At 41.4% G+C, this 12,870-nt stretch overlaps 1 protein-coding gene across 3 annotated transcripts in view; it reads right to left on the bottom strand.

Annotated features, from left to right (window-relative positions):
- Positions 1-12,870, bottom strand: part of MIS18BP1 (MIS18 binding protein 1) — a 34,822-nt gene that overhangs the window by 16,664 nt on the left and 5,288 nt on the right. For all 3 annotated transcript variants that reach the window (XR_012669129.1, XR_007357173.2, XM_048853668.2), the window contains exons 4-9: positions 11,722-12,236; positions 10,106-10,182; positions 7,402-7,532; positions 4,985-5,075; positions 4,314-4,462; positions 1,931-2,097 (exon numbers count right to left, since the gene is read on the bottom strand). Coding sequence is in view for 1 of the 3 variants with exons in the window: in XM_048853668.2 (XP_048709625.2) it covers positions 1,931-2,097; positions 4,314-4,462; positions 4,985-5,075; positions 7,402-7,532; positions 10,106-10,182; positions 11,722-12,236 (1,130 nt within the window). In the remaining 2 variants the exon portion in view is untranslated. The remainder of the gene's footprint in view (positions 1-1,930; positions 2,098-4,313; positions 4,463-4,984; positions 5,076-7,401; positions 7,533-10,105; positions 10,183-11,721; positions 12,237-12,870) is intronic.

Here is a 12,870-nt window from a genome sequence, read left to right as displayed (position 1 = left end):
GCAGGAACCCTTTGTCTCAAAGCTTTGGCTCCCAGACCAATTTGTGGAAAAATACTGATATCCCAAGATGGAGTCCAGAATCATGTGGCCTGGTCACATGTCCTTGTAGAGTCATAGCAGCCATTACTTACATGCTGTCTGGAGAGTTCTCAGGAAGACTCATCCAGTGGGGGATAAGCTTCTCTTAAGGCCTGTTGGTCTTCCTAATGGCCCCTTACCCTGAATAGGCCCTTTACAACCAGCTATTTAGAGTAGTGGGTGTTACCCAGGTATAAACTACATTTGAAGTACAGATACATAGTCAGTATTTATAACTTCAGATACAAAAGTGATACACGCATGCAAACAGAATAATCATATTCAGCAATTCATAACTTTTCCCATGACACCTCACATGACTTATCTTGTATAAAATGCATCATAATTATGCCATAATCATATCATAATAGAACTATGAAGAATATGGGGTACACTGTCACAGTATTTATCCTCACAACACCCCTCTGAGATAGCACAGCCCTTTTATCCCCATTTTACTAATGGAGAACCGAGGCACAGAGGAACCCAGGGCCAGATGTTCAAAAGGGATTTCAGGTGCCTACAGAGGCAGATATCTGGCTCTTTAGGCACTTGAAAATCCAGCCCTCAATAACTTGCCCAGGTAATACAAGGAGTCTGTGGCAGATCAGCAAATTAAACCCACATCTCCCAAGTTCCAAGCTAGAATGCTCACCACTGAACCATCCTTATCCTCAAGAGTATTGGTTGATCATAGGATGACTATGAGCCACCAATGTGATAAGGCCGTGAAAAAAGCTAATGCGGTCTTGGGATGCATCAGAAGAGGTATTTCCAGTAGGGATAAGGAGGTTTTAGGACCATTATACAAGGCACTGGTGAGACCTCACCTGGAATACTGTGTGCAGTTCTGGTCTCCCATGTTTAAGAAGGATGAATTCAAACTGGAACAGGTACAGAGAAGGGCTACTAGGATGATCCGAGGAATGGAAAACTTGTCTTATGAAAGGAGACTCAAGGAGCTTGGCTTGTGTAGCCCAACTAAAAGAAGGTTGAGGGGAGATATGATTGCTCTCTACGAATATACCAGAGGGATAAATACCGGAGAGGGAGAGGAATTATTTAAGCTCAGTATCAACGTGGACACAAGAACAAATGGATATATACTGGCCACCAGGAAATTTAGACTAGAAATTAGATGAAGGTTTCTAACTATCAGAGGAGTGAAGTTTTGGAATAGCCTTCCAAGGGAAGCAGTGGGGGCAAAAGATCTATCTGGCTTTAAGATTAAACTCGATAAGTTTATGGAGGAGATCGTATGATGGGATAACATGGTTTTGGTAATTAAATATTCATGGTAAATAGGCCCAATGGCCTGTGATGGGATATTAGATGGGGTGGGATCTGAGTTACCCAGGAAAGAATTTTCTGTCGTATCTGACTGATGAATCTTGCCCATATGCTCAGGGTTCAGCTGATCGCCATATTTGGGGTCAGGAAGGAATTTTCCTCCAGGGCAGATTGGAAGAGGCCCTGGAGGTTTTTAGCCTTCCTCTGTAGCATGGCGCACGGGTCACGGGTCACTTGCTGGAGGATTCTCTGCTCCTTGAAGTCTTTAAACTACGATTTGAGGACTTCAATAGCACAGATATAGGTGTGAGGTTTTTTGCAGGAGTGGTGGGTGAGATTCTGTGGCCTGCATTGTGCAGGAGGTCAGACTAGATGATCATAACGGTCCCTTCTGACCTAAATATCTATGAAAAAAAAAAGTGATCCTTCCAAAGTAGTCCACACAGAAAGAAGTTCAGAAACTACTGAATTAAAAGGGTGTGGCATACAAAAGTCATCTTAACTTAGATACTTTTTAAACAAGTATAGAACAATAAGGTAATAACATGCAGAAAAGTCTTACAATACTCAAGTAGTTTTTTCCACCCTCTTCTATAGTAACATTTAGTTTACGATCAACAAACTCTCGTTGTCCACACCAGTAATGCAATGGTGGTTTAATGCGCCGACCACTACGGCTGTAACTTGCATCTGGATCTTTTTGCACAGAATTGCGTTTGGGTGTCATATCTACACACACACACACAAAAAAAAAAATCTTGTTAGCAGCAGCACAGTTTTGAGTTTTGTTTTTTTAAAAACATCAGAATACTATTTTACTTTTAAAATAATCTTTAGTAAGATCTTACAGGCATAAACCAACGTTTGCAAGTTCAAAGCGGCCATCCTGGGTCAGACTAAAGGTCCATCTAGCTCAGTATCCTGTCGTCCAACAGTGGACGATGCCAGGTGCCCCAGAGGGAATGAACAGAAAAGGTAATCATCAAGTGATTCATCCTGTCTCCCATTCCCTGCTTCTGGCAAACAGAGGCGAGGGACACCATTCCTGCCCATCCTGGCTAATAACCATTGATGGACCTATCCTCCATGAATTTATCTAGTTCTTTTTTTTAACCCTGTTGTAGTCTCGGCCTTCACAACATCCTCTTGCAAAGAGTTCCACAGTTTGTCTGTGTGAAAAAATACTTCCTTTTGTTTGTTTTAAACCTGCTCCCTATTAATTTCATTTGGTGACCCCTACTTCTTGTGTTATGAGGGGTAAATAACACTTCCTTATGTACTTTCGCCAGACGTGTCATGATTTTGTAGACCTCTATCATATCCCCCTGTCGTCATTTCTTTTCCAAGCTGAAAAGTCCCAGTCTTATTAGTCTCTCCTCACATAGAAACTGTTCCATACCCCTAAAATAATTTTTGTTGGCCTTTCTGAACCTTTTCCAATTCCAATATATCTTTTTTGAGATTGGACAACCACATCTGCACGCAGTATTCAAGATGTGAGTGTACCAGGCATTTATATAGAGGCAATATGATATTTTCTGTCTTCTTATCTATCCCTTACTTAATGATTCACAACATTCTGTTAGTGCAGCAGCAGTCAAAAAAGCTAAGTGGATTTTTCAGAGAACTATCTACGCCTCCAAGATCTTTCTTAAGTTGTTACAGCTAATTTAGACCTCATCATTTTATATGTATGGTTGGGATTATGTTTTCCAATGTGCCTTTGCATTTATCAACATTGAATTTCATCTGCCATTTTGTTGCCCAGTCACCCAGTTTTGTATTGATTTTCATGCAAATGATGCTCACACAAAACAAAAGTGAATATCTAAATCAAGAAATTACCATTCTTACTTTTAAAAGCAGACAAGTCAAAGACCCATGTAACTTACTGTGATTAAAGTATTACAGTAATTTTTGCCCCCCACAGCAACCAAATTTATGCTCTGAAGTCTTTTGACTTTGTGACATAGTTCAGAGAGTAATGATACACAGAGATCATATAGGAAGGTGGTGATAAGTGGAATTAGACAAAGAAAAGTTTAGACTCTGAATCTATTCCCAAGTTTACAATCAGTTGGAAGCACACTGGAAAGAGTACAAATGTGCAGATGATACAAAAATGAAGAAGTCTGGATAAAGAGATAATGAATAATTAAATCTGATGAAAGCCATTTTGGAGCATCAGATCACAAGGATATTCAGAACTGACAGAGGTGCAAAGAGCAATTAAGATATGGTGGCCCTAGAATTAGGAAAACTAGAAGAGTTTGTACTAAGAAAGAGAAGTGGATAAGAGGAAACAATGTACAGGGTTATAAAAATGTCAACATTTCAGAGAAAACCTGAATGTCATAACTGTTCATACGGTGTAGTTGTAGCCATACCAGTCCCAGATTATTAGGAGACACAAGGTGGGTGAGGTAATATCTTTTACTGGACCAACTAAAAGATATTACCCCACCCACCTCATGTGTCCATGCATTAAGGGAGATAAAGAGAAATAGTTTAAAGGAGAGAATTTGGAATGGCTGTGAACAACAGGAATTGCAAATATACTCATTTTATAAAGGGGAGTAAAATAAAAACTTACAAGGAAATTACCCCCTCGCAACCTTTCATTCCATGTATGTGAGTGCATCACATAACCTCTTTGGACCAAATTCAAACTTAGCCTAAGTTATTCTACACAAACCAATGTTGATAGATCATTCCTCACAAACTGTGGGTTAAATTTATCCCTTCATGTTCCAATATTTTAATAGAACATTGAGCTTCACTGTGAGAAAGAAATACCACTACAATTGAAAAAAAAACAACTTCATGCTGTGACTATTCTAAAAATGAGAAATGTTAAGAAGCAGTCAGTTATTTAACCATTTAAATTACCATCAATTTTGAACAAAAAAAGGGGGTTGGGGGGGTGGAGGTGGGGTAGTACTCACATCTGTTATCATTCAGTGCTACTTCATAAGTGGTGTTTTGTGTTCTAGATTGTTTTTTTAAGTCTCCTGTTACCTCCTCTTCTTCCAACATATCCACTTCCACAGAACTGATTTTTTCATTGCCAGCCTCGTCAGTATCTTGTTCTTTCCTAATTTTTTGAAGTTTAAGAAAAAAAAAAAAGAAACCAAAATCTGTCACTGCTTAATATTGCTTAGTTGTTAAAGAACTTCAGCTGAAATACTATTGTACACCATTCAAACACAGAAAACTCACAAATGAAAAGCCTTGTACATGGTTCTTCCCCGTCCCCACACCAGTGTATTAATGCAGCTGCACTGATTCAAACCCCTAATGTAAATAAACTACGCCAGAAGCCAAGCCAGTGCAAGTCCTCCGGTATTAGTGCAATTGGTGTACTGGTAGCACCACTGTAGCTAAATCAGTGTAGCTGCACTAGTTTCTCTCTCACTTACACACACACACACACACACGACAAAGCCTGCTAAACTTTATTTTCCAGTTAACACATTGGTTACTAAGAATTTGCTTAGAACTTAGTCTAAATACATATCTACTGAACCTCAGTTGTTTTACATATTTTTTAAAAACAAATATTCACTCTACACTATTAAGTTAGCACTGAACAAAATAAAGGCCTACCAAAAGTTACCTCTTTAGTTCCCCAAGAAAATTCTCAACATATTGTTTCCATTGTTTTGGAAATCCAAATGTAAACTTCTTGATGAATTTGTATGGAAATCCTGTTTGAAACAGAGGAGAGCGTTAATAATGGCTAAAATTTTAACAGCATACTCTACTTTCTACTGCATTTCCTCCCCTTTCACAGTAAGAAAGAATGATATTTGAATAGTGAATTTGGTTCACTGACAGCAGTACATAAGTTGTAGTACATTACATGTGACAGTAGAACCTCAAAGATAAAAAACACCAGAGTTATGGACTTACCGGTCAACCGGACACCCTGTGAAACCACAAGTCCTCAATCAGGCAGCAGCACAGACCAAAACACCCCTCACAAATACTGTACTGACTTGGGGCTTTATTCACTGGAGGGTTGGGTCTGCAGCCGTGGGCGGGGGGGGAGGTTCAGGGCGGACTTGGGGCTTCTGACCCTCAGGAGCACCAGGGCTCTGGGCTTAAACCCTGCAGTTCTGTACAGAGCTTCAGCCCTGAGGGGGGTGCTATGGCTCTAGCTACAAAGGGAGCACCGGTTTCGGCCTCAGCGCTCCCCCTGTAGCTAAAGCCTTGATCCCTGGCACTCACCCCCGGAGCCTTGGCCCCCTCTCCCACCACCCTGCGGCTGTAGCCCTGAGTGCCCCCCACTGCCCAAGCGCCCCCTCCCCCTACCCTGTGGCTGCATCTGTGAGCACCCCTCCACTGCCCAGGGACCCCCTCCCCACCCCCTGCGACTGCAGCCCCGAGGCCCCCCACCACCACCCAACCCAGAGCCCTAGCCGCCCTCCCTCCCATCCTGCGGCTGCAGCCCCGAGCCATCCCCCACTCCGGAGCCCTTGCACCCGCATTTCAGAGTTACGGACAACCTCCATTCCCAAGGTATCTGTAACTTTGAGGTTCTACTGTATATAGAAAAAAGAACAGTCATCAATTCCGTGCCCCCCCCCCCCGCCCCAAAGAAAAAGAAATAGACATGTAGTCAATTATGTCTGTGACTTTTAATTAATTCCCTGAAGGGCAAACTGCTAAGCTGAATACTGAAAATACTGCCGTAGGAATGGGTGAAAGTCCATTTAATTTAAAGCTACTTTGCATGCAGCTGGCAGCACGCTGGATTTAGTGTTTTGAAATGGGTTGGAGGTTAGGGACGTAATCACTGCATCCATGAGATAGGATAACCATTACACTTTTTCAGTTGTCCATGACTGTTCATGCAGTGGCTAGTAAATGCTGTCTTCCCTCAAGTCACCCTAACAGGCCATTGGCATACAGAAGACTTGTGATGGATGAAGTGAACGGAAGAATGACTAGAGCACTAGGGGCCGAGATCCCCACCTGAGTTCAATCAACTGGAATATAAAGACATTTAAAGACAATAGTTGGGGCTCTTTCATAGCATTTGCATAGCTATGTATAGTTGAACCATTTCTGATAGTGTGGCTAATCTGAGCTGTCTCCATTTGGACATGGAGTAGAGTTTTTCCTCACTGCACTTCCAAAGAATGTCATAGATTTTTAAGGTCAGAAGGGGCCATTAGATCTCCTAGTATGGCCTACTGTATATATCACAGGCCAAAGAATTTCACCCAGTTACCCCCTTATGGAGCCTGATAACTTCTGTCTGACTGAAGCTTATCTTCCAGAAAGCGATCCAGCCTTGATTTGAAAACATGCTTTGGTCAGTTCCACTGATGCTGTAGAAGTTACCAGTGTCAATAAGAGAGTGGGTTTGATTTGGGGTTAGCTGGCTGAGGTTTAACATGGACAAGGCGAGATTACACCGTTGGGAAGGAGTAGCATTAGATAAAGTGGTGTATGCTCCACTAATTGAAAGTGTGTGGCCACTATTTGTGAATCAGGTTTACAATTCAGGGGGTTTATTAGGCCATGGCTGCTATTAGATTCTCAGAAAGAAACTGTAGATCAAGGAGTGCATTTTTCCTCATCTGTACTCAGTGAGGGAATTTTATTTTTTATTTTTTTTAATAAAGGATTTGGACCTTTTCATGCTTATCTGAGCCCTTGTCACCTCTGTAATATTCTCTGCTTGGGGCCTCAAGAACATTCTGAGAAGCTGAAGCTAGTACAGAAACTTGCTTATTAAGTAGAACTTTATTCTACTGAAACACACTGCAGCTGTGGGCTTCTGAGTGGAATTCAAAGTGCTGGCATAGACCTCTAAAGCCGTAAATGGCTTAGGTCCAGGTTACCTAACAGGCTACGTTTCTCCCCAAGCCATACTGCCATCTTGATATACGAAGAAGAAGGGGCTTTTGGCAGGACACTCTCAATGAGGTGTCTAACTTCAGAATTCACTCCTCACCCAAGCCTGCCACTGCCCACATTTCTTAGCCTCCTGCACATGCTGAAATTTCAAATGAGTTTCCTTACCTTCTTTTCTCATAGAAACAGAGTTTATATTTCCTTGTAACAAGTAGATACGGCCAGATATTGTTTTAACTTGATTCGATGCCATGCGTTCCACAATTGCATTACTATGCCAGTACAGTTCTTTCATATCTCTGAAGAGACAGAATAAATAGAAATAAGTTGTTCATTTTTCTTTAGGGAAAATTATTAACACTGCAGTTTCAAGTTCCAACAATGAGAATACCAAGATTCTGGATCAGACTGGTGTTTAAATATTTTCATTAATGATCTGGAAAAGGGAATGAACAGAGAAGCATCAAGATCTGCAGTAATACAAAATTATGGCCCAATCCAACTCCCACTGAAGTCAACAGAAGCCTTTCCATTGACTTGAATGGGTACTGGATTCAGGCCCTTATTTAGCAGAGTCAAGATTCTGAAAGACTGAGGAACTCCAGAGGGATCTAACAAAGTTAAGTGAATTGGGAGTGCAGTGGAAGAAATTTAATATTGATATCACGGAATACAAGAGCACAGTTAACTGGAGTAAAAAATGGATTAGGTGTTTACCAGGTATGGGTAATGAAGACATCCACAGTTATGTAAGACAGAATAAAAGATAAGGAACATAAACTGTCACACATAGAACCAGATCCTGGACAGGTTGTAGGTATTAAGGGCACAGGAGAGGGCTGCTGGTTATTGTTTTCATAGTCACACCTGAATCAAGATATTGATGCACAGTCATGCTGGAAGGGCATATCAAGTCCAGTTCTGCTCAATATCTTTATCAGTGATTTTGATAATGGCATAGAGAGTACACTTATAAAGTTTGCAGACCATATCAAACTGGGAGGGGTTGCAAGTGCTTTGGAGGATAGGATTAAAATTCAAAATGATCTGAAGAAACTGGAGAAATGGTCTGAAGTAAATAGGATGAAATTCAATAAGGACAAATGCAAAGTACTGCACTTAGGAAAGAACAATCAGTTGTACCTATACAAAATGGGAAATGACTGCCTAGGAAGGAGTACTGTGGAAAAGGATCTCGAGGTCACAGTGGATCACAAGCTAAATGAGTCAACAGTGTAACGCTGTTGCAAAAAACGCAAACATCATTCTGGGCTGTATTAGCAGGAGTATTGTAAGCAAGATGCAAGTAGTAATTCTTCTGCTCTACTCCGCGCTGATATGGCCTCAACTGGAGCATTGCAGTTCAGAGCCCTACATTTCAGGAAAGATGTGGACAAATTGGAGAAAGTCCAGAGAAGAGCAACAAAAATGACTAAAGGTCTGAAAAACATGACCTATGAGGGAAGGTTGGAAAAAAAATTGGGTTTGTTTAGGATGGAGAAGAGAAGATAGAGGGGACATAACAGTTTTCAAGTACATAATAAGTTGTTACAAGGAGGAGGCAGAAAATTGTTCTCCTTAACCTCTGAGGATAGGACAAGAAGCAATGGGCTTAAAATTGCAGCAAGGGAGGTTTAGGTTGGACATTAGGAAAATCTTCCTAACTGTCAGGGTAGTTAAGCACTGGAATAAATTGCCTAGGGAGGTTCTGAAATCTCCATCACTGTCTAATCTGCTCTTAAAAAAATCTCCAAACACCTGTCAGGGATGGTAGAGATCAGAGGTGGGCAAACTACGGCCCGGGGGTGGGGAGCTTCCAGCCCTCCACATGTTTTAATCCGGCCCTCAAGCTCCTGCCAGGGAGTAGCGTCAGGGGCTTGCCACACTCCGCGCGGCTTCCAGAAGCAGCAGCATGTCCCCCCTCCAGCTCCTATGCGTAGGGGTAGTCAGGAGGCTCTGCACACTGCCCCTGCAACTCCCACTGGCCAGGAACTGTGGCCAATGGGACCTGCTGGGTGACGCCTGCGGACAGGGCCTCCATGTAGGAGCTGGAGCGGGGACATGCCGCTGCTTCCGGGAGCTGCTTGAGGTAAGCGCTGCCCGGAGCCTGCACCCCCCTCCCGTGCTCCAACCCCCTGCCGCAGCCCTGATTCCGCTCCAACCCGCCAAACCCCTCAGTCCCAGTCCGAAGCACCCTCCTGCACTCCCAACCCCTCATCCCAAACCCCACCCCAGAGCCAGCACCCCCAGCCAGAGCCCTCACCCCATCCCAACCCCCAATTTCATGAGCATTCATGGCCCACCATACAATTTCCAAATCCAGATGTGGCCCTCAGGCCAAAAAGTTTGCGCACCCCTGGTCTAGATAATACTTAGTCCTGTCTTGAGTGCAGGGGACTGGACCTGACCTTCTGAGGGCCCTTCCAGTCCTACAATTCTATGATAGACTGGACAGCTAGTCCTTGAAATCTTTAAGTTACTTAGCTGAAGTGCTCCCTTCCCTCAACACAGCAGAGTGTACTTGGTATTTGCTGAATGAAGCTCTACGCTATCTTCTCACCAGCTGTGCACGTGGCTCTTTTAGACTTAACAGCACTAGGTCCATCCCCCAAACTCTCTCTGGTAAGTGGAGGGAGGCAGAAGTTGGTGGGGGGGGCATGGTCAGCAGCAGTGGTAGCCCTATGTAATGGTTAAACTGAGGCAGACTAGTCTTTGGTGCACGTGATTCTTTCCAGATCCACTCAATAGTCCTAAGTGGAGATGCCAGGATGGTGCATATTTGTGAAGTTGAGATACAGAAATGAGAATAAAAAAAACTATGTTTTATGCCACAGAAATGTGCAACTTTGATGAAGGAAAAAAAATCACTTACCTCCGTTTTCCTTCTACACACACAGCAGTATTGTTGTTGATAACCTTAATCCTCCACTCACTTAGACAGATTTTTGACTAAGATAAAGAAAAACAGCATTATAGGTACACTTAATATGCCAATTATACAGCCATTAAAATAAAAAGCAAACTAACTATCCTTTAACCAGTAACTTTTAAGAAAACAAAAGCTTTATAATGTTTGTTTAAAACCAAGAATTCTACATATGTTAACAGTAAATCAACAAACTGAATACTCAGGAGATGAAAAAGTGACCAATACATTAATTCCACTGAATGCATCCGATGAAGTGAGCTGTAGCTCACGAAAGCTTATGCTTAAATAAATTTGTTAGTCTCTAAGATGCCACAAGTACTCCTTTTCTTTTTACATTAATTTGCTATTTTCAGTGCGGGTGGAATTTGCTATTTCCAGGTAAAGTTGAAAACAGATGCCTCAAAATATTAAGCAACTGAAAAATATGCACATGTTTGACAGTAATTTAAAAATGAAAGTTAAAAAACCCAAATATTTAAAAAAGTTAGGGGAGTTAGATTCCAAAACTTCTAGACAATTAAAATCTGGAAACTCTTAAAGGTTCCAACACCAACTCTTCCCCCGCACCTGTAATCCCTTATTGTTGGGAGAAATCCAATAGTTGGCACATGGAAGAGTTAAAGTGCTTCCAGTTGTATTTACTGATTATATTATAGTCAAAACGCACAGCACACGGAGTATCAGTAAACTCTCAGTGCATGCCTCAGGTGCAGACCATGGACCTGACAGCCTACTAAAGACAGACCTTCAAGTGCCTTATCGCTTTTGGAAACTGGCCTTGTAATTTTATATTGAACATTATACAAACACGCGCACACAAGATCTGGAGAGTTTTATGAACTATATCATTCGATTATGAAAATTGTATTTATTAAAAATTCCTCTAACACTTAAATGAACTAACTATACACCTTTTCTTTATTATTTCTTTTCCTCCCTGCCTGATGTAATGGATTTAGGGGTTTTTGCCTTTTAAAATGTTAGACTTTGACCATAATCACAGAATCTGATGCACTAATGCAGACCTCTGGGCTAAGAGTCCCACACAGGACTTGATTCCTTTGGCTGCAAAAGCAGTTTAAAAAAAAAAAAAAGTGTAGTGGTGTCTGTCCCAGATCCCTTGCCTGTAATGTCTATCCCCCATCTCTCGCTTTCAAAGTTTTTGTCTCCATCCACTTAGAATGTTCTGTTTAATATTAATAGATATTAAAATAAAGAAAGCTGGGAATAAATACCAATGTTTGGTTGAGAGTTTTGTTAAAAAAAAGTGTAAAAAGTGTTATTTCTGTTTCTTTCTATCACCATTTTTAAGCTTAAACAGGTTTGATCAACCAAAACAGGATCACATGAGGCCCAGTCTCTGATCATATAGTTAGACTGACAGCCTGCAAGTTTTCCAAAGGACACATATGAAGCTTATGAATTCCACAGTATAGATACATATTTATACTTCTATATTGCTATATATGACAAAAAACTAAACAAATACCACTACCTGTAGCAAATCTGAAGGTATTTTTCAATACAAAATCTTTCCACAAAGGAACAAACTTTCCCACCTGTTTATTTGCATTGCCATCATTTTTATCTATGTGAGATGAGCCTGAGGGGGCCGTACAATCTCCTTCTTTTGGTTTTTGTTTTCTTGGTATGTGGACCTTTGGAGAAGAAAACATAATACTACAGAAGCACTGTGTGGGTCTCTGAGGGTCAGTCTCTGATTTCTTCTCTACTCCTTGAGCTGTTTTCCAGGTGCTCTCTTGTAATAGTCTTCCTTCTCGATGAGGACTGGCATATATTGTTTCTCCACTGCCATACCTTTCTGCTAACTGAACCCCAGTTTTAGAAGGGTCGGAGTTTGCGTTCACAGTATCAATCATGGTATTTTGAGACATTTCATCATCAGCATCAATTGGCTCCACAAGAAAAACATCATCCTGACTGTTGCTGGTATTGTTAACCGTACATTCTCCATTAAAGTTACTGACTTGTTTGGCAAAATCAGATTTGATTAACGGCTTGTTCACGATTGTTGAAGAAATGCTTTGCTTGATTTGGTTTGACAATGCAGGATCTGCCCAATTAAAAAAAACAAAAATAAATTCAGGCAAAGTAACTCATGTTATTCCAAAAAAAAGTAAACCTGCATTCATAAAACCAGAAATCTGATTCTATTACAATGAATCGTGACAGGTTTCAGAGTAGCAGCCATGTTAGTCTGTATTTGCAAAAAGAAAAGGAGTACCTGTGGCACCTTAGAGACTAACAAATTCTTTGAGCATAAGCTTTTGTGAGCTCACGAAAGCTTATGCTCAAAGAATTTGTTAGTCTCTAAGGTGCCACAGGTACTCCTTTTCTTTTTAAAAAATCTTGAGTAGAAACTATAGCTTCCCCTCCACCCCCAATCAGCTGGCACAATGATTTCCACATACCCCAAGACCAGCAACTCAGCTGCATGAGCTGCAAGTAAGACTTCTGCTGCTAAAGTCCACTTCAACCTTCCTCACCTGCTGTCCTTACCAAACTGCTCCTAAGCTGGTAGTGATAAAGTGACGAACACAGAAGTCTTAAATTTGTATGCAGAAGTATAGAGAGGCTCCAAGAACTTTTGTCTGCCCACAAAGACCTGAAGAAGAGCTCTGTGTGGCTCAAAAACTTGTCTCTCACACCAACAGAAGTTGGTCCTATAAGAGATATTACCTCATCCG

The sequence above is a fragment of the Caretta caretta genome, chromosome 6 (assembly GCF_965140235.1).
Source record: "Caretta caretta isolate rCarCar2 chromosome 6, rCarCar1.hap1, whole genome shotgun sequence".
NCBI lineage: Eukaryota > Metazoa > Chordata > Testudines > Cheloniidae > Caretta > Caretta caretta.
This window is presented reverse-complemented; position numbering and strand designations above follow the sequence as displayed.